The sequence below is a fragment of the Ornithodoros turicata genome, chromosome 4 (assembly GCF_037126465.1).
Source record: "Ornithodoros turicata isolate Travis chromosome 4, ASM3712646v1, whole genome shotgun sequence".
Taxonomy (NCBI): domain Eukaryota; kingdom Metazoa; phylum Arthropoda; class Arachnida; order Ixodida; family Argasidae; genus Ornithodoros; species Ornithodoros turicata.
In genome coordinates, this window is record NC_088204.1 from 23,905,158 (window position 1) to 23,927,816 (window position 22,659).

The 22,659-nt window shown below is 46.7% G+C and overlaps 1 protein-coding gene across 2 annotated transcripts in view; it reads right to left on the minus strand.

The window, feature by feature from the left end:
• Window positions 1-3,279: 3,279 nt before the first annotated feature.
• LOC135392821 (uncharacterized) overlaps window positions 3,280-22,659 on the minus strand; it is a 189,020-nt gene continuing 169,640 nt past the window's right edge. For both annotated transcript variants that reach the window (XM_064623526.1, XM_064623525.1), the window contains 3 exons: window positions 21,354-21,430; window positions 11,373-11,589; window positions 3,280-3,622 (listed from right to left, as the gene is read on the minus strand). In XM_064623526.1, coding sequence (XP_064479596.1) covers window positions 3,593-3,622; window positions 11,373-11,589; window positions 21,354-21,430 — 324 coding nt within the window. In that variant the 3' untranslated portion in view covers window positions 3,280-3,592. The remainder of the gene's footprint in view (window positions 3,623-11,372; window positions 11,590-21,353; window positions 21,431-22,659) is intronic.

The window sequence follows — 22,659 nt, forward strand, 5'->3', positions numbered from 1 at the left end:
TTTCAGGTATGGAATGATCGCAGGCTATGACGATGTAAAGTTGGCTGATAAGTACAAGACACAAGATTATAACGACCACAGAGTATGAATATATAAAAAAACAATGAAGCTGCAATTAAATGTAACATTGGATGCACATAATGTGAAGAACAAAATTAATTACTGGCAGGTAAAAATGACAAGTTATGTGCAGCGACTGAGCTTCAGATATTTTGCACAGTCGCGTTTCTGCACTTTGGCTCGATTCAGTGACTTAACAAAAAAGTGAAGCCTAGTGGTGACATAAAATGCCACAAAACTTCAGCACTCAGTTGCTTGCTATGTTCAGTGCAACCAATGGCATCCTGTCGAGTTCTATGAAGAAGTGCAATGACGTCCATAATGCTTTCATGGTGAAGTTCCTGCATACTGAAGCAGCTGGTAAACACGTTTTCCAAATTTTCCACGAACCTAAGCATAAAGCCTGATGGATACAACAGGCCCCCCCTTATCTTTCAGCTGAGTCAGCTGAGCTGCCTGCAGGTTCTGTACATCATTCTTGTCACTATAAGCAACAACTTTCTACACATGTCACACTTTGATTTAGACAGGAATTTTCTGGCAACATAGCCAGCTATATAAAACATTAGTCTCAGTTCGCTTCTTCAGGATACATATGCGACATGATCTGTTGACTTTTCAATTACAAGTTCGGCGCTGCTGAGGTCACCATCTCCAACGAACTTGTCTATCAGGGTCTGCTTGGCGCAATTGTATTCCTCTATGCCGTTTGTACTGAGCAGAGCATCTAACACACCAGGCTCCGCATTTCCATTTGCAACAGATTTTGCCATACTGTAAAAGCTAAGGCAAGAAACAGTTATCAAAAACTGTTGTGGTGTTGGATGTGGCAGCCTGAGAATTGCCTCACGATACCAAAAACGTTGTCAAGCGGATCTTGAATTCGTGATGTCACGATGAACTTTTACCATCACGGATAGCGTGCTGGCAATGGTGACCCTTAAGCCCACAGCTGTTTTAAGCTCGACAGAAAGCTACCCGGGTAGCCAGTCTTGCAACGGGGCGCGAAGCAATGCGTCTCTAACTTCTTTTTCTTCTTCTCCATCGAGGACTAGCACACTCAAATACCGGCAAAATTTACAGGAAGCTTCACTATTTTGATGCGTCAAACATCGCCTTCTTTCGGAGTCACCAAAGCATCACGCAAACCACGCAATCCTCGGGAATTCGACAGCAGCGCCAGGAGATCCAGCAGCGGCCGTCCGCTTGTCCTTCCTCAGCTATCGGGCTGAAACCGGTTCCGCTCTTTCCACTATATCGTATTTTCACGCGTATTAGCCGCGGCTTATGCGCGATTTTTTTTCTCATGGGCGCCCTGCGGCTTATCCACCGGTGCGGCTTATCTGATGACTATTTTTTCCTGGTATTTTCCCCATACGCCGATTTTAACGAAAGGGCCGACAGTGTCTCTGGAACAGCACTGCCCTGCCGATGTACGAACAGTGCGTAACAGGGACGGGTCCACATTCGAGTAGATTGATCTTCCTGGTGCATTCCCACAAGCAGCTTTAAGGAAAGTAGTGACAGTGATTCACGTCTTCTGGATGATCACTGACCCATCAGCACACGAAAAACAACCGACAAGGGCACAATCCGATCTTGGTAGAACTCCAGAACTGACCTCCTCTGTTGTACACTGTGCCGATCCCGGAGTATGGACCACAGGGTGTATGGCCTTCTCTATGGTCTCCTTTGTCGCACAAATCAGTCGTCTCGTACTGCCCGCGGCTTATCTGCGGGTGCGGCTTATCTGCCAGAAAATTTTCAAAACGTCCCAAAAAACGCGTCCTGCGGCTTATCTGCGGTGCGGCTTATACGCGTGAAATTACGGTACTCTTCTAGGGCACTGTACCTCAGTGTCAGAACAGAATGGCGGTTGTTTTTGAGCTTCCGTGGGACGAATGGGCCACCGTAAGGTTCATGAAACCGTTGCCGGTTGCAGCAAAGAATCGGAAGCAGCTGGCATGTCTGATTGCGGAAATAAATTTCCAAATTTGGATACGCCGGTGGTGGTTGGCCTTCGGTGACCCCCAACTGCGGGGGTTTAGGTCTGTTTCAGGCAGTTGGTGCTGGACTACGGGCGCTGATCACCAGGGAACACGCCGTGTTCAGTCCAGTCGAGTGCTCTGGCTGTGCTCTACTCGCATCATCTGCTATGATCAGGGTGAGTGGCACATTCTGTTCTAGCCAGTTTGCTATACTTGTACTGTCCTGCGCCGCGACTCTCCCGTATATCATGGATTGTTCGCATGGTATAGCCCGTACAAACAGCAATCTCCCTTAGGAGCATTGTTATCCTGCCTTTCAGAATAGTGCGCTGGTAGAGTTCCTGTTTGTTTAAATTAGCCTACTTCCATAGGTAGCTCTCCTGATTGATGACAACATACCTCGAAGAAGATATTCCTGTGGAAGAAATTGTGTGTCGGTGTATCTGGCATAAGCTGAGCTGAGATGTCCCGTGTGCGCAACCACTGCTCATGTCTACCTTCATAGATAGAATAGGAATGTACTTCGCGTCTATTCAGACGATCCATGGAATATTCTAGTGGAAGAAAAGAGCAAGAAAGTGTTCACAGGGCAGAAGTTCCACTGGACCTTACGTTGAGCATCCACACGGTGCCAGAATATCTTGAGTAGCGTATAGAGAAGACGACACCATTGGCCCTGTCTTCTGCTATGGAATATCTTGTGGCTGAGTCGTAGGATATTCCCAGTGGCTAAATGAGCTCGAAGGGGCATGACATCGTACTCACGGGACAACGAAAGCTATGACGTTTTGCACGTCTTCCGCTGGAATATTCTGGGTAATGCCGCTCTTATGAATACACGGATGAAGTCGCGTGTATAGTGCTCCGCGTTGGCATACTCATGTGCATCCTGCAGCTAAGGCACGGCATCTTTTGGGCTGTGTAGCAATCTATACACATCAAATGTCTTATGGCCCTTGGATTTCGATTATAAATAAGATCTACAATTCTTAAGATTTTTTATCTTTCCTGGAGGAAGTACACCTTGAAATTCTAGAAAGGGAAATTATGAAAAGAAAGAGCGTGACTCCTAGAGCAGCATTTGTGACAAGTATATGTCTTCGGCATACGTTTCCAATAAGGATCGTGATAATCCTGGCCTTAAACGTGGTCACTCAATTTTTATGAGCACGCAGTTCTAGCTGTCCCAAAATTATTCAAGTGGGAGAGAGAAAAAACGCGTCACATCATGGCTGCTTTTACGAAGTCGTTTTATTTTAATGAACACACAAAACCGCACATACACGTGTGAGACGTACCAAGAGGTCGCCAGGTTTATTATATTTCTTTATCAGCATTCCCCGTTTCTCTCCTCTTCCCTGTCACCCTTGCGACAAGCGTGCAGACAAGGGGCTGTTAATAAAACGGAGAGAGATAAAGAAACTGACAGGGAAAAAAATGTAAATGAACTCTTGGGTGTTGTGGCACATGTCCGGACGTTACAGAATATACGAGGACTGCAGGTCACGGTCGCCGGCTGTGCTTCAGCCCTCGTGTGTCCTCGTTTATTCCTTTCCTGAACGGCTGCCGGTTTGCTGCGTACAAACAAAGAAAATCACAATTAATTCTCTCGCATTTCACGGCACTTCTGTAAGGAATTTCACTTTCAAAACATGCGCACGGGGTAAACTAGAGCACTGCACGGGCCTAATTTTCAGGCCGGTGCCCGGCCCATGCCCGGCTGGTACCGCCCGCACCCGGCCCGGGCCCGACGTCTTCTATAGATTTCCAGCCTGGGCCCGACTCCGCAGGCCCGGGCCCAGCCCGTACCCGACTGTTTCCATGCTCATGCCCGGTTGCACCTTGCGGTTCAAGAGAGACTGACCTCCGCTCTACTGCGCATGCACCGGTGTTAGTTCCCCTTTCTCGAACTCTCACGCAAACGAAATATGTCAGAACGCCTAATCTAACTGACCCTCGTGTCGGACTTTCACGCGAACCGAATATGTAAGAACACCTAACCTAACTGACCCTCGTGACGGACTCTCACGCGAACGAAATATGTCAGAACACCTACGCGGCTGCTACTCTCTTGCTTGAGTGAAGCGAAGGACGCTCCTTCTGTTGCCCAAATCGCCCAACTCCTTTCGTCTTATCGGCAAACATCTCAGCGCGCCCGCCACACCTATCGTCCCCAAATGTGTGTGAGTGCACGTGTGAGATCCAGACCCATTACACGAAATCAGCATGTTCACATATAAAAAAACTGGTAGTTCTCAGATGAGAATACCATGATATCTCCAAACCCAATGAAACAAAAAGTGACATGAATAATGGCAGCTGTCCAGTCTCCTGAAATATGTTCGCGTACATGCCCGGCCATGGCCGGCGTTGTCAAGCCCGTACCCGGCCGGGGTCTGAAACTCGAGCCCGGCCCGGCCCGCGGGCTTTCGGGTAAGCACGGGCCCGTGCAGTGCTCTAGGGTAAACACGCGGCTGCCGTTGCATAAGCACTTGGCAAAATTATTCCCGCGCTGTAGCTGTAGTAGCTCCGGTCGAGAGAGTCGACTCTTGGTAGACGAAAACGCCGCACAGCGGCTCTCCTGATGTCATCCCTATGACGATCAGTCCCGTTCTAAAATTTGAGTATTGAGCGAGGTGCTCGAGAGTGGACTCCCACCGACTCTCCTCTCGATGTGGGTCGCTGGAGCGGATGACATACGTGGCTCTCATGCGTCACGACTGCGACTCGCGAGTCGAACGAGTTGAATAAACGAACGCGACCGTACGACACTATGCCTCTGGTCAAATGATAGGGTACAGTTTCAAGACACCACAAGAGAGCAGCAAGGGGGGTATTCCTTGGCCGGCATGGATCCACAGAAGGATCCATGGGTGCCTCAACGCCGTAATATTACCCTGTTATATGGGAGAGGGACCGATAATGTCGTACCCCGTGGGGCGAGACGGAAACTAAAGAGCTGCAGTGACTGCTGCGACCTACTTACAGAACGTATTGGGTATCATGATCACGGCAGCCCGTTATCTTCGTAAATTTCTTCTGTCACGGACAAGCCGTGCAACGTACAGGCACTTCCTGGTACCGTGACTACAGCACTCAACAGCGAACTCACTAGTAAGCGCCTTGTGAACAATATAATAATTGGGAGTAGTGGGGGGGGATATGTTTAATAGAGTGAAAAAACAAAGAAAACGGAAATGTCAGCCAGGCTATTGCCAGCTTGCTATTCCGAGAGAGAAAAGGAAAAGGAAAGAAAAATAAAAAATAAGCTAATAGAAAGATGAAGAAAGGAACTGAGAATAAACAAAAGAAATAAAAGAAAGGAAAAGATGACAGAAAGAGATAAACTGATGTTCTGAGGCTGGAACAACATAGAAGGGACAGATACAAACAAAGCCTCAAATTGCCTAAGAAATCAACGATGAAGGATGAAAGTCACTGAAAAGGTTAGCCAGCTGTAGGGATCGAACCCACATCTTCTGGATTGCCGGTCCAGGGCTCTACCAATTGAGCTAAGCTAACACGCCTCTCCAGCGACTTTCGGGGTGCGTCATCTGAAGGGACGACAAACCAGCCACTCACTCTCACTCACCCTCCTTTCACTCTTACATTTTTGCTCACTCATACACACATTCATACGACGGAAATCGACGCAAGCGGCACCTGTTGAACAAGAGATAAACTGATGTTCTGAGGCTGGAACAACATAGAAGGGACAGATACAAACAAAGCCTCAAATTGCCTAAGAAATCAACGATGAAGGATGAAAGTCACTGAAAAGGTTAGCCAGCTGTAGGGATCGAACCCACATCTTCTGGATTGCCGGTCCAGGGCTCTACCAATTGAGTATCTGTCCCTTCTATGTTGTTCCAGCCTCAGAACATCAGTTTATCTCTTGTTCAACAGGTGCCGCTTGCGTCGATTTCCGTCGTATGAATGTGTGTATGAGTGAGCAAAAATGTAAGAGTGAAAGGAGGGTGAGTGAGAGTGAGTGGCTGGTTTGTCGTCCCTTCAGATGACGCACCCCGAAAGTCGCTGGAGAGGCGTGTTAGCTTAGCTCAATTGGTAGAGCCCTGGACCGGCAATCCAGAAGATGTGGGTTCGATCCCTACAGCTGGCTAACCTTTTCAGTGACTTTCATCCTTCATCGTTGATTTCTTAGGCAATTTGAGGCTTTGTTTGTATCTGTCCCTTCTATGTTGTTCCAGCCTCAGAACATCAGTTTATCTCTTGTTCAACAGGTGCCGCTTGCGTCGATTTCCGTCGTATGAATGTGTGTATGAGTGAGCAAAAATGTAAGAGTGAAAGGAGGGTGAGTGAGAGTGAGTGGCTGGTTTGTCGTCCCTTCAGATGACGCACCCCGAAAGTCGCTGGAGAGGCGTGTTAGCTTAGCTCAATTGGTAGAGCCCTGGACCGGCAATCCAGAAGATGTGGGTTCGATCCCTACAGCTGGCTAACCTTTTCAGTGACTTTCATCCTTCATCGATGACAGAAAAACAGGCACGCAGTGCAGTGCAGCACAGGCACGAAGGAAAGTTCGAAGAACGTCCAGTCAGAGGGCAGACGCAAGGCCAGAGTCATTTAAGAAGCGGAGCAGGGCTGTGGTGATGGCCCACTGAGTAGGCCGAGGGACGGGACCGAGGAGGGTGGCCATGGACAGTGTGTTGTAGCCCAGCTGTATTAGACGGCGATGGAGAGCTTGCCGTTGGGGAATGTGCTGCTGGCAGTGCAGAAGACAATGAGCAATGTCGCCCACCTCGCCACAGCTGGAACACAAGGGGGAGCTGGATTGGCCCATTTTGTACAGGAGCAATGGGGTGCGGGCAACGTTGAGACGGAGGCGGTGCAGCAATGATTCGTCCTGACGACTGCAGCGACACGCAATGAAAAAGGTAACCGAGGGGTCGATGGACTGCACGTGACTGTTGTAGGCGACGGCTTGAGATCTAAATGCTTGGGCACGGGTTGCACACCGGCGGCGAATAGCTGAATGGCAAGCCGAAAGTGTAAGTGGTGGACGTGCAGTGGCAGGAGTAACAGCTGCGGCGGCTCGTCTAGCAGCCGCGTCTGCGCGTGTGTTACCGGTCAAGCCCACATGACCGGGCACCCACTGAAGGGACAAAGCATGACCATTGGCACGGAGTCCGTCATACCTCTGAATAATCAAGCTGGGTATACCCTGTATGAGGTTGGAGCGGGCCGACATCAAGCGGAGGAGAGACGCCTTGCTGTCGGTGAGGATGACCCATTTCCCAGGTGGCAAGTCAGTAATATATTCTAGGGCAGTAAGAATGGCGAACAGTTCAGCCTCCGTGGACGACATGGGGTAGGGCAGTTTGTAGACCTGTTCATGGTCTGTATCGGCAACGTAAAAGGCCACGCCCGCTGCGTCAGACGTTACGGATGCATCGGTAGTGGGCCTTGTAAGGAACTTGTAACAGGAGCGATTTGTAACAACGTTCGTGCCATGTAGTTTAACTTTACATGCCATGTAAACTTTATTGTCAGGAACAGGAGACATAGAGGATTTCACGTGTTATTAACTACTGTAAAAATCTGCTTGTCCGAAAAAGATGCGGTCAACGGTATTTATCTTCTGGGAACTTTTGCTACGGCTTGCGTCTGTTTTCAGTTTTTCAGTCAGTTTTTAGTCTGAATATGACAGGCCAAGACAGTTGTCATTGTTATGGTCCAGTCGTTGTTCCCTTTTTGTTTGGAGGTAGTGCGCTGAAATCATTATGCATCCTGTTCCCCATGTTGTGCAGTCCAATCAGAGATTTTTCCTCGGGAAGACGTGCGGATGGTCCTATTGCTATCTCTTTAGCTGGTTTATTTAATCTCTGTCGCGTTTTTGGTGCTGTCAATTCTCACTATACTGTTTTTAGCGAAGGTCGATTGAATGGTACACCTTTAAATGGGTCGTCTTGTACTACTTCGGAAATGTTAAAAGAAAGCCCTCAGCACGAGAGCCGCTGGTACAGAGACCTATACAGAGACCTACTGGGCGCTGTCCTCATCATTGACACGGTGTTTAAATGTGTGCAGGTGAGGTGTTGAAAGGGCTTTTGGGTATTGCAGATCAACAACATGCTTGGATTGGAGAAAAAGCAGGACTTTACATAACGCTTCCCAGGCCTGAGATACAGAAGATTTTCAGATTGAAGGATTTTCATGGGTTTCAAGGGGGGGGGGGGGGTCAAGGTAGCTTGCCGTTGTTGGCCGCACTCAAGTGGGCATCGTCACGACTATAGCCAAAAAAAGGAAAGTGGGAGAGGGGAGTTGAGGAGTTCAAAGTGATGCATATAGGCAGGATGACCGATACTGATGGGACGGAGGCACACTGTAGGTGAGTGGTGCACTAGAGTGGTCTTTCCGCTAGGCCCGTTTCTTGAAGAAAGCGCACGAGGCCACGAGTTTTTGAAAGTCGTTCGGCACAAGAACCTTCGGGGAAGAGGACGTCCGTCAGTATGCCAGGCCTGGCGTGGGGAAGATGAGTTTCCCGCATAGTATGGTATGCACGGCATTCTGTCAGGATATGCGCGATAGTCTCCGGATGATTACAGTGTCCGCAACTGGAGTCCTCCCTGGAGCCGATCTTGAACAGTTGCGAGTTCGTGAACGCAGATCCCGTGCGTAATCGGTGGAGCATTGTCTGCATATACCACGGGGAAGATCTTTCGTTTCAAGGCGATGTACAGGTAGGCACTACAACGGCCAACGGGCTTGTTCAATCGTTCAGAGGCGAGGGCGATTGCGCTGTTAGCGACACACAGCAGTAGCGTCGATATTCCATCATCGCTTCATTGATTACAGCCGCTGTGTGTTTCGCGTCTTCCCCTGCAGTCCTCTGAACTCGAGTGAGCAAGCCTGCTTCCACCCGCCGCTATAGGGTGGTGCGCTGAGGACAAAGTCCACAGCTCGCGTGTTCCGTAAACATTTGTGAGGGTGTGTACCATGGGTACTGGGTGCGGGGAGGCCGGGGGCGAAATACAGTTGCATCTTCAGTTACACAAAGAGTAGCTGAACCTGGTATCAAACGCAGCGATGTTGTGTAATCACCATCAGCGGTTTGTGCACGCTCCAGATAACATGGACGCCGTGAAAGATATATAAATAAGGCAAGGCAAGTGCAAGAGGCGACTCCGGAGACGTTGTCGTTGATACGTGCTTATAATAGAGACCTTGAAAGTGCTACTGATGGGGCTCACAAGCCCCATAACCCACCCTCTCATCCCCGGCAGACTGACGGTCTGTACAGGGGGAGCGGCGGTTACGTGAGGATTTTGAGCGGATTTTGCCTGTCTGGATCGGCGGCACGTTGCTTGGGGAAGGGACGAAAGGGGGTGGGGGAGGGGGTAGACGAAGAAGAAGGCTCACATGTCTGTACAGTTGGCGATTTTCACGTTCACATTTAGGAAAGTTTCATGTTTCTGTATGAAAGATGGAAGTCACTGAAAAGGTTAGCCAGCTGTAGGATTCGAACCCACATCTTCTGGATTACCGGTCCAGGGCTCTACCAAATGAGGTAAGTTGGCACACCTCCCGAGCGACTTCTCCAGCTTTGTAACTGGCTAACCTTTTCAGTGACTTCCATATTTCCTTCTTAATTTCTTAGGCACTTGAGGCTTTGTACGTATTTGTCCTTTCTATGTGTCCCAGCCTCAGAACATCAATTGTTCAACATTCGCCGCTTGCGTCGATCCCGTCGTATGAATGTGTGTATGAGTGAGAAAAATGTAAGAGTGAAAGGGGGATGAGTGAGAGAGAGTGGTCGATTTGTCTCTTCAGATGGGGACGCGCCCTTGGAAGTCGCTCAGGAGATGTGTGGAGCAACTCCCATCTTTCATCCTTAATCCATCTTTCGTCTTAGGCATTTGAGGCTTTGTATGTATGTGTCCTTTCTATGTGTTCCAGTCTCAGAACATCAGTTGTCTCATGTTCATGTTTCTATGTTCGTGTATGCTTAGAATGGTGTTCCTAGAAAGAAGAAAAATTCATTGATAGCACCACTGCGAAAGGAGACAAAGTAGGCTACATGTCAGAGGGGGAAAAACACTTGGTCCTGCGTGTTTCCGCCGTTGTCTAACCCATATTTTGTTGCCTTCATACACTCTCAGAAATGAATCTCTTAAAATACCACTTACAGCATTTTTGACGCCTATTTAGACGTAAAACGCTAAAAACGCGACAAATTTTAGCCGTCAGGCTTACCCTTGCGTTTATTAAAAATAAAATCAGGCGGAATAAGCGTTAGGGCTTTCGCTTTAGGCGGAATATCATTTATTTTAGCTCTCATTTCCAGATGGACGCGTCCTTACGCTTAAATTATTACACCTAAAATTTTCTGTTGACGGTTAAACGCTCACAAAAGCCTAAAGACGTCTTCACTGCATAATCTCCTTGCTGTCCCCCTTCGCCTTTCCTCTCTCTTTGACCCCTAAACAAATCGCGCTTAAACGTTACAGCGGGAGTTTCAAATTTGAACTCGAACGCCTCCATGATGGCGTCGACGCCGAACAGTGATCGTGCGAGCTGCTTGGCTGGTGTTTCATAGGACACCAGGGCGAATTGTACGCGTAGAAGTTTGTGAAACATTCAAGGAACTCATTGGGAATGGATATTCTGCAGTCAGCCACAAAGATACAGATAAACACAGCAGCAGGGCGTCCGTTTGGAAGTCTTCGTCTTGGCGTTTTCGTTTTAGATTTGTTTTGCCTGTCGCTTGGACGAAATCGACTCACGGTGCTTTCAACGTCCCATGCAGAAGGCGGAAGTGTCAGAATCTTCGCTGTTTCTGGCTAGTGTGGAATTATTTGCAGTGCGCTTTATAGGTTTGAATGCAACGAGCGGGTGAATGTCAAATATTTAAGTGCATATTTGTGATTGTTGCTATATTGTGCAGTGTTGCTATATTTTTATCATTTCACACAATTTCTGTATTACTTTTACTAGTTTTCTCTGCCCGCTGAAATTCAGCTTGCCAAACGTAAAAAAACACCTGGGAAAATTGGTTGCCATTTCACACGGCGAAAAGGGACTGTTATCTCCGCTACATTTGTTTTGATTTCCTTCCGAATATGATCTGATACAACATAAAATAAATGATATTCCGCCTAAAGCGAAAGCCCTAACGCTTATTCCGCATGATTTTCTTCTTAATAAACGCAAGGGTAAGCCTGACGGCTAAAATTTGTCGCGTTTTTAACGTTTTACATCTAAATAGGCGTCAAAAATGCTGTAAGTGGTATTTTAAGCGATTCATTTCTGAGAGTGTAGTAGCGCCTTGAACACAAGAGACACACTTGTTCTACGACTTTTCCTCACCATGATGAAGTTGGTCAGTTGGAATCCTTTTGACAGGACGAGCGGGTGCTTGTAGTTAGTCGCCGCCCCCGTAATCTTGGGGTTGGCTACGCACGTAGGCTCCTCGCCCTCCAGTCCTATGAGGATGGTAGTGATGAACATCTCCATCACTAGTCTCAGGCCCGGTGCGCTCTTCGTGGCTCTGTAGATCTGGGTGCTCTTGTACGTGACCGTGAATCTAGGATGTTAGGAAACCAGGAAAGCATTGAATCACATCGCAATTGAATTTACAGAAACGTCGTTGAAAAGTAAAAACAGAAATGCAGGGAGGCGCGACCCGATCTTACTACTCCGAAGTCGACAGGGGATTTCATTTGGCGCTCAGAAATCGTTTCGAAGCGCATGCACGTGCGCTTCGGGTGTTCCAGAGGAGACGGCTAACGTCGCGCCCTAAACCCCATGCATTTGTCTCGCTGTGATGCGGACCTCAGTCGCCTAGATGCCATTCTCTGAATCAGCTTCCAGGACGCAAGCTGAGAAAGGACCTCTTGCGAACGCTACGGACAGATCAATTAGTCCGGCGCCACATGTAAACGTAGGTTTCTCAAAATAAGAGTCGACCAATCAGCTGTGACCGTAGCTATGAGGAGCCGCATGGGTAGCATCGAGTAGCCAGATGAAAAGCCTGCCGTCTGTGGCGATTGACTGAAGGGGCATCCTGACTTGTCTCAGTATAGTCTCAGTATTGTAGGCTCCCGTAGATATGCTCAGAAGAGGAGGAGGATACAAAAGAAAATCACTCTGATTGTCGGAGGCACGAGAGTGAAGTCGTCTTACGTAGGCGCAGTGGACATTCCGAACAATGTGGATTGAATTTGTGGTGGGTTCGGCCACAACACATAGATGGAACCAGGCAAAACCTGTATTTAGGTCTGGTGTTAGCGTCACGCGCTGTGGGAGGGGCCTTGGCTTGGATAGATAAAAAACCGTGAGCGCATGTAAGCGTGGACAGAGCCTGGAGCGGCTGGCCTCGGATACGGTGCTTGGAACGACTGGTTTCGTGAAGCTTGGAGAACATTCTCTGTGTAAGGTTTTTACTATGTGAGTAATTAAATATCAAGTTTCTTTCCGTATCTTGACGTTGTCTCTGTGCTTCGCCTTCCACGGGGGTTGAATGGAAAGGCTTTGCCCCCCAAAATGGGAATAGGATCCCACAAATTCCACATAAAAGGCACCCCTGATAACCCACGGGTCACCAGCTGCTCCGCTGAAGGTGAGCAAATGATTTATCCGTGTCCAAGAGCCAGGGTGACTTCCTTCAATAGCTACAGGCCAAGGCCGAGGAGGCCCCCCCCCCCCCCCCCAACGTAGCAAACCTTCACGAAAAAGAAGTCCTTACGATAAACATTAAGATAGAGGACTTCCGTCGACTTATCCCGCGGGGATCTGACGGAGACCCATCTTCCGTGACTCAGAGCTAAGAACGCTTTCGCCACGTCAATACAGAAGCCTGTCTTGGTATTATTCGTGAACAACAAAATGAAATGGCAAAGCAACAGCAGATATTAGTAGATTTGCTTGTAGTATTTATTGTAGTTATTTGTAGTAGCTAAGCTTGACGTTCATTATGGAAAGTCATCGCTCCAATATCTTGAAGCCCGGTTGTTTTGACGCTCAATCGCGAAGCGCTGTCACACGGCTCTCTCTGTATGAACACGTTTCCGAACGTAATCGATGGACCACCGGTGCAGCCAAGATAGAGAGTCTCCGTCCCTTCGTAACAGACACTGCAAAAAGGTGGTATGACTTCCGCATTTTGGCCAATGAAGGTGACGCGTGGGAATCGTGGAGTTTCTCAGTCATTCCAAGAAAACATAGTGGACAGATGGAATGAAGCCATCATTTCCAAATACCACACTGGATCCATAACGGATTACTTCTTTGAAAAAATCCGGCTCTTTCAACGCGCAGAATCACGTCTCCGAGATGAGTCTCTGGTTGTGCTAGTTGTACGTGGACTTCCAAATGACACGCGCCAACTCATTAAAATCCGGGAGCCTCAAGATCCCCAGCACCTACTCCACTCACTGCGAGATTTGGGTATTGAAAGTAGGACATCTTTTGTACGCCAATCAATCACCCTTCCGCCACAAGAAAGGAACATTACAAATTCGAGAAGGTCCCCAGCTCACTATGACAGCACTCATCGACGTTGCGGACCGAGACAATGAAGAAGGCAACTGGACGGAAATTAAAAAAAAATAATAAAAAATAGATGAGGGTCATAGTTTCCACCTCTGATACCAAGTGAAACTGTTTACGTCAATAACAGCAAACTATTATATGTCAGCTTCCGTTTGATTGGCAGAGAGGTTCGAGCTCTGATAGACAGTGGGTCATCCGTAACATTCGTCAACCGTCGCTTACTCCCCCAAATGACACCAGGAAGGGTGGTGCAAATGCAAGCGCTCGATGGTACCAGCACTCTGGGCGCTGGGCGCGCATTGACTGGGCTTAATGCGCGCAAGACTGGGCGCGCATTACGCTTAAACTTTCCGACGGCGAAATAACGACGGGGGTCCTGGTAATAGAAGGTGTTGATTATGACCTCTTACTATCCCGCCCTGACATGAAGAAGATGCGGCAAAACATCTACTGGGACGACAACGTCTGCATAGAGAACGGCCGAGTGTCTAGTTACCTGGCCTTCTCATGACATCCGCAGTAAGAATGACGTCGCAAAGCATTACCCGGAACTTCTTCCGGTATCCGGCAATCCTTGGGCAATACCGCATTATAAGTATGACTTCGAGCTCGCTGACGCAACCACAGTCAGACGAAAACCAAACAACATATGACCTGTGAAAGGCAAGAACGACTCAAATCTGAGCTGCAGGATGCTGAATGCTGGCATTATTCGGCCATAAACTTCTACTCCAATTACTATAGCCCCGAAGGCTCGTTCCGTCTCTGCACTGACTACAGGCTAGTCAACAGGCAAACTGACGTATTCCCTTTTCCCATGCCCAGAGTGGATGATATTATCAACGACACGAGTGGATGCATAGTTTTGTTTTGTTTTTCCTGTCTTGGTCTATGCAACGGTTTCTGACAATTACCACTAACTGAAAACACCAAGCAATACACAGCCTTCGTTACTCCATTTCACCTGTATGAATATAACAGGCTCTCGGGTGGAAGAACTCTTCAGCTTGGTTCCAGAAGCTTATGACCTGAGTACTCAAGCGTTATATGTATTGGAAAATCGTTCATGTATACATCGACGACATAATCATCTTCTACGCTAGATCTTCAGACGAACATTCTGCTCTCTTAAGACAAGTTCTTCAGCTACTGAGCGAGGCGAAGCTCCAGAATCTTAAAAATACCGTACTCTTTCAATCGAGTGTTGCTTTCCTAGGCAGGATTTTCCAGTGATGGCCGCTAACTACTTCTACAGTAGTTTAACTATAACTACTAACTACTTCGTGATGTAGTAGTTTAACTAATAGTTCAACTACTTTTCGGGGGAGTAGTTAAAACTATTTTTAACTACTGCAATGTAGTGAAACTACATCTATAACTACTTAACGTTATCCACCAACTATCTACCAACACCAATCCCTTGTATTGTTCTTGGACACCTAAATATGAATCACAAGCAATAATAAACTTTGGCTCAAGCCATTGCTACGATCGTCAAATACAAAGCTTGCGGCAGGATTCTTTCTGTGCCTACGCGATAAACTAAGTTGCAGAATTATTTGACAGCAAATCAAATGAGGCTTCACTAGACAAGCATTAAGAGTGAAGATTTAGTACACATGCACGATACAATTGCTCTGCACCTCCGTTCTCATCAAACAAGTAGCTCCAGGTAAAAGTCGGAAGCACAATCGTGCCGTAAAGCTTGCGGCAAAATCGGAAGAAGTTGGCGCCTTCAGTAACCTAACTACTGTAGTTAACTACTTAAAATAGTAGTTTAACTAGAAGTTGCCACTACATTTCTGCAAGTAGTTGATAACTACTTTTTAACTACAATCAAGTAGTTTAACTGCATGTAGTTACTACATGTAGTAACTACATGTAACTACATGTAGTTAACTACTGGCCATCCCTGGGATTTTCAATGGACAAACGAAAACTACAAAGCAGGAGATTGCACAGAGTATGTGCAAAAGATTCAACGACTACGCAAACAGAGGATCCTATCCTCGTCAATGTAATCACGTCGATTACTGTCTCTTCTGTCATTTGTGTACGTACAATCGAAAAAGGTGTGAATATTAAAAGTGGTTGACAACTTTTATCAAATAATGGCCCAACGTTTTATCTTGGAATGCTACCCGCCTTATCGGTGTTTCCTCCTAAGAACCCGAAGGCCACAGTTGTGATAGAGGTGTTCGCCAGGCCGCCTCCGCCGGGCAATTTTCGCTCGCCGCCGCCGCCGGTTCGCTGATCGGCGCGCCGCTGTCGGTAAACAAAATTTAAATTTTTTCCTGATGATTTTACAAGTCAGCAGAGCGAAAACGCGAGTTTCTGGGGATAATATTGCGACTGTTCCATAGACCGTCCAGTTATTATGGGGAACTTCAGCTCTCAGCAACAATGAAACCGCAATGGTATGGGCACCGCCAGCGAAAGATGATAGCAAATTCGCGGAGTGCATTGGCAGACACGGGGCAAAGATTGGGAGAAAGAAGACAAACATGTTAGTGTGAAGTGTCGCTCACAAATGCCCATAGCACGTTCGCGATTTCTCGTGACACTTTAGGCTAGGTTGGGTTGGGTTGGGTTAGGTTAGGTTAGACAAACCAGATCTGAAGATGAACTCACACAGATTCCAACGGTGTAAGAAAAAAAAAAAGCTCCTTACACCAAGAGGCACCTTCATCACAGAGTGAACATCGCGATCACCATGTTCGTATGAGAATGTTCCCACCACCTGAGTCCGTCACGCGCTGCAGAGAGAAACCCGAATGGTAGATTCCAGGAATACATCGCCTTCAATAAAGTGTTATAAGGAAATATACTTTCTAATTTAGATTGCCTAATAAAAAAAGTACGGGTTTAGGAAGCAGACAGTTCGTGGCCGTGCGTCCGAAATGACCAACTAAAACCATATCAAGAAATAATGCTACACCGAGTTGATTTTCATATTTCTGAATTGGTTCATACACGAATCAGGCGTGGACATAACGGGGAGGTGGCATGGCTTGGCCACCCTAAATTTCTGTGAATAAATAGCGATTCAATTGGCTTTAGGTAGCGCATACGTATAGCATGTTGTCCAAGGTCGGAGCCCTATACCCCGAGGAAAAATCCTGGATCCTCTACCGCACAGGATACACGTAAATGACAAAGCAAAATATGGGTTTCACCGAATGAAGTGAGCCATGAATCGCATGGCGACGATAAGTATAGCCCCAGCGGTCAGTCGGGGTGCATGGGGTTCCGTATCACGTCACCCACACCCAGCAATCGTCAAGGCACACGTGACCTTAAAGATGGCGGCGCCCGTGATCGGCGGCCAAACAATTTGTAAACAATGCCGTTATTGTTTCTGCTCAACGTTTTTGGATGCCTTTCTATAACAGTAATTATTTTCATCGATAGTCTCGCAGTAGAATGCGCAGCATTGCACACAAGGCTTCCAAATGTGTGATGACAACCCCTCACTGAGACGATGCGATGCACTGAAACTGGTAAATGGGTCATCATGTTACAAAGCGATAAAAACCGGGCTGTTTGGTGGTACATCCTAGAAGCGGTAAAACCCCAGTGCAGGGGACACAGAGAGAGTGCGTCTGTTTTGTCTCTTTGTGTCCCCTGCACTGGGGTTTTATCGCTTTTAGGATCATGTTACGGAAGAAGTACCGCATAGTTTGCGTTGGCAAAATACGTTACTCTTACTTAGACAACGGAAATACGACTAATACTTAGACGTAAATAAAATAAAGTAAAGACGACTAATACTTATGAAAATAATTTTCTAGTTTCTATACAAGACCTATAGAGAATCTATCTATCGTGTCTAGTGTGAATCTTGTGCATAGGAAATAGATAGAAGCTGTATAGGGTTTTTAACTGGTAAACTCTATACAGTTTCTATACAGGATTCAGACTCTAGAATGTATACATTTTCTATACAGTCTCTATAGAGCTAATACTATAGCTGCCCCGAAAGATCTTATTTACGAACATGTGCTACTTGTTTTTTGCTGTACATTTGAAGAACAACTAATACATGTGATGTGTGCATGTATGAACACGGATACAAATGCTAATAGCAATATTGTGACTTATCACTTCAGACAACGTGAACATTTGCCGTTTAGTACTTTTTAATGTTGCACTTGAAGAACTGCTGCTTCTACACTGTCAGGGGAAAAGGTATAAAAAGCATATGTATTAAAAGGTAAACGAGGGCGGAAGTAATATTTTTGTACATATTTCAACTGTCTATACCATCGTTTAAACCAAGTGTAACTCACTGATCGCAGTAGCTAATCGTATAGTACGGGGCTGGCTCATTAATTTGCTGTGGAGATTGTGCTGGTCTAGTTCGAATAATTTAAATAATAAACACAGTCCTTAATGCAGTAATATATTAACAGCTGGAGGAAATGCTTTCAGTGACTGTTATTCGCTACTGAAACAACAATCTATGCGTGCTCCCCTCGGGTGGTGACCGAAATAAACCGCCCAAAATAAATCGTTCCGAAATAAATCGTGCTGAAATAAACCGTGTCAATATAAATCCTAGTAATACTCCCACGGTGTTCAAAATCCCGCTACCGGCGAGAAAACCACAGCCAGTTATCCCGACACCGAGTGCCGGTCGCCAATAGCCACAGGAGCGGTGATGGCCCGCACCCTGTGCCGACGGGAAAAGCCGCCGGCACGCAGGCAATAAGAATGATTTTCTAGTTTCTATACAGGACCTATACATCCTATACATAATCTATTTATCGTATCTAGTGTCAATTTTCTGTATAGGAAATAAATAAAAGCTGTATAGGGTTTTTAACTGCTAAACTCTATACACATTCTATACAGGATTCAGGAACTAGAATGTATACATTTTCTATACAGTCTCTATAGAGCTAATACTAGGCGCCGAAAAGGTCTTTTTTAGGGACATGTGTTACTTGTTTTTGCTGCACATTTGAAGAACAACTAATACACGTGATTTGTGCATGTATGGGCATAGATACAAATGCTAATAGCAATATTGTGACTTATCACTTCAGGCAACATTTACCGTTTATTACTTTTTAATGTTGCACCTCACGAACTGCTGCTTCCACACTGTCAGAAGAAAAGGTATAAAAAGTGTATGTGTAAACCAGGGCGGAAGTGCCATTTTTGTACCTATTTCAACTGTCTATACCATCGTTTAAACCAAGTGTAACTCACTGATAGCATGTAGCTAATCGTATAGTACGGGGCTGGCTTCATGCATGCGCAACGTGCAGCACCACATTAATTTGGTGTGGAGATTGTGCTGGGTTAGTTCGAGTAATTTGAGCAATAAACACAGTCCTTAATGCAGTAATATACTAACCAGTTGGAGGAAATATTTTTTGTGGTTCTTATTCGCTACCGAAATAACAATCTATGCGTGCGCTCCTCACCCGTGTGGTTGCATCTCTAGCTAAGACGGCTCCACATGTGGCCTAGCCATTTCGTTGCGTGTTTTATTAGTATCTGTTCCTCTGCAAACACGTCACAGGCGTGAGCGTGTGCATGCGTATTTCTTCGGTTTCTTTTTCTTTTCTTTTTTTTCCTTTTTTTTGCGGTTTGGAGTTTTGCGCAGTGGGTGGGATGTGGCGGTGAAATAAATGGAAAGTTCCTGGTTTTTGAAATACAGAAGAAGAATACTGCCATCGGCTCCCTCTTCAAAATTCTTTCGTAACCCGTTTAGTGACGCACCATCTATTGACAGTAAAGTCCACTTCATATAGTACATAAATACAGTCAGTATAGAAAAATAAGGCAACTTTGTGTCCTACATGAACACAATCTGTGTAGAAGAATGGGGCAACTTTCTATCCTATGTCTAACTACTTTGTTTTCAATGTATATATAAATGCTTTATCTATTTTCTATCCGATAGTATTCCCATTTATTCATAGAAACTCCATTCGGAGTAGATACAAGTTTTAATCTATTTCTTATGCGCTCTATCTAGGGTTTCCTATAGAAATCCTGTAGAAAATAGATTTTTTTTTCATAAGGGTACCAGTAATGATTTTATGTGATTAATGCCACAAATCTTAATGTCACGCGTTCGTCACCACGCCACACTGGAGTTTCTCTTTAATGAGATCGCAAGACTCATTCGCCGATTTATTGCCTACCCTGGCTGCCATCGGCTGAGCAGAGGAACAATTTTATCCTCGCATAAAACCACTTCGTGCATTGCGGGCAGAGCCGTAGCGATAGGGGGGGGGGGGGCAGCCGCCCCGGGCGCCCTCAGGTCCTGGAAGATTAGCTGCACAGTATACACAAAAACGCGATTCAAGGTATGGGCGCCGCCATAAGTGCTGCCACCTCGTGGTAGCCACAGGAACTGTGCACGGGTGGACTGCCGTTTACAGAGTTTCTTCATTTTCCCGCGTGTTTTTCCGTTCATTTTCGTGTCCGTTCGTGTGCATTTCGTGCCAATTCGTTTTCTCCCGCTCGGGAACCGGTGTAGAACAGATACCGCATTGGCCAGCACTCCTCACGTGAACAATAGCGCGTATCGCGCGCGCGCAAACAAGGAATCTCCTTTTTCCTTGATCTTTCGAACGTTGATACGCTACTCAGATGTTTACTGGATGAATAGTTATATGGAATGTTACTTTATCGTCAGTCATACTCATTAAAGACGGCGGCCACAAGCATTTAACCCAACGGGAAGAGCGGTATTGGCAGTCCACCCCTGTTGTGTCGTCGCTTGAAACGAGGCTAAGGAGCGCACGGAGACTAGTGGTTTGAGAGTAACGCGACAAGGTCTATAAGGAGGGAGTGAAGAGAATCCGTATTTACGACCTTGGCAGTGCAAATAAGCGATTTCTTGTCTTTGTTAAAGAGCTTCTGCCCAAGCTGCACAATGTACTGAAAGTCGAGTGCAATAGGGGTGGACGGGTAGGTGGAAGACCTTGAACAGACTCCTGAACTAAAGAACATTGATAAGACACATACCGTCCACCCCTATTGCACTCGACTTTCAGTACATTGTGCTGCTTGGGTGATGGCAGTGAGGGGGGAAGGGGGGGTTTATCCTGCCTTGGGCGCAAACTCGCCTCGCGACGACTCTGAGTGCGGGACAAGATTATTTCATAGTTTTAGTTTACGGGGTATCGTTTGATGAAGGAAAAGTTGGAGTTGTTTGAAACTTCCGTTGACAAAAGCAAAAGAGCGCACGACAACATTGAAGCGGCTGCGGCATCGACAATACAGAGATTTAGTACATCGTACGCTATTGCCTTTACAGAGTAGACAGATCGAGTGGGGAATAGGGGACTCGGGGGGACGTCTGGTGGGAACTAAATCCCCAATTTATCGAGCAACAGTGATCTATGTTCCCGACTTACTGCTCCTGACGGCTACGTAGTCCACACGTAGCCGATGTCTTTTGTTCTAGACACAGTGTTATGCTCATGCAATGTAATTTTATCACCGTACTTGATGAGCAACGCGCAGTTGGTGGCGACCTCGACACAGTGTTGCCAGTAATTTTAACTTTTAATTTTGTAAAAAAAAACTATGACAGCAACTGGGGCGAAACTTACGATGCAAGAGTACTGGGGGCTCGGGGTATGAAGCAGATACATTTTCTGAGATTGCGGGGTTTTACAGTATCTTTAATGCCATTACGAACTGACGTGTGGCACGACCTTCATAGATAACGCCATTCGCAACCCCGATCATATTTGACGACAATGTCATTTATTCTAACTCGTATAGCACAGGTATAGGACGAGAACGTGGTCTAAATAACTCCGAACTTACGTTCCCGTGGCATTGCCCTCCCAGACGAGGTATGCTCCAGAAGATAGCGGCAATTCAGGCATCTTGAAGTCCTCGCTCTGCGGGAGGAACGTAATGACTGGGTATTAAAATATAGAAACAAAGAATCGGCCGGTCGTCATCATTACAGTGTTGTACCCGTTACCGATACATGGTACCGCGACACCGATACTCGTTACTTGAGTAAAAATATCGATATACCGATATCGATACTTCTTTTTTAAAGTAACGGAGAACCGCTACCGTTACTAAAAAAGTAACGCGATACTTTGCGTGATACTTTTGTTTGAAATACGAAGATGGTGCAACATAGAAATATCGCTTATGTGAACAGTTTTGCAGTAAAAAGACAACGTACTTCATACGTTCACACGTTATGCTTGACTTTTATCAATAGCGTTCTCAAAGTCGTCTTCTGCCATCCTTGCAGGCCGTGGTCTCTCCTGCAGCTGACAGAGGCCAGTGTGACAATTTCGTTAGTGTCAGGCCCACACATACCGTGGAGTTCAATGATCAAGGAATCCTATCCCAAGTTAACAATGCCACAGCATATGTGAGCGTGACTAAGGGCGACAGAGCAGCTTAGCAGTGGAATCCAGAGCACCCTGTCGAAGGCTTGACCTCCGTTCGTTGACCTCAAGTGTTTTGTTGAACACGGCATGGTTATTTCCTCCAGTTTCAAAGAAAAACAGTGAACATGTGTTTGGCATAATACCATAATTCCGGTCACGGAGCACGCAGGCCTGTTCACAGGCTTCTTGTTGAGGTCTAGGCGGACCATTGACAATGAATAAGAATGAGAAATATGGTAGGTGAAGAAAGGGTGGGGCAGTAAACAGTATCAGTATCGGGTAACGGTACAGAGATCGCGTTACCATAAATTTGTAACGGAAATACTTTTCCGATACTGACTTAAAAAAGTATCGCGATACTCACTCCGATACCGAAAAAGTATCGATTACTGTAACGGCGATACGTACACCAGCTCCGGTGGCGCAGCGGTAACGCGTGCGCTTGGAGACTGGGAGGTCCGCGGTTCGAATCCGCGGGCCGGCTGTGCCGTCTGGGGTTTTTCCTGGGTTTCCCTCAGATGTGTAATAGGCGTATGCCGGCACAGTTCCCCTGAAGTCGGCCCATGGACGCAGCTATCCTCCCCCCGAGCGGATTCCGCTCGGTCTTCCACTTCACCCTTTCCTCTCCTCCTCTCCACCACCTTTCCCTTCCCGAGAAACATGCCGCCTAATCAGGCAGGCAGACCTCTCGGGTTCCTCCCAACGACACTCCTCCT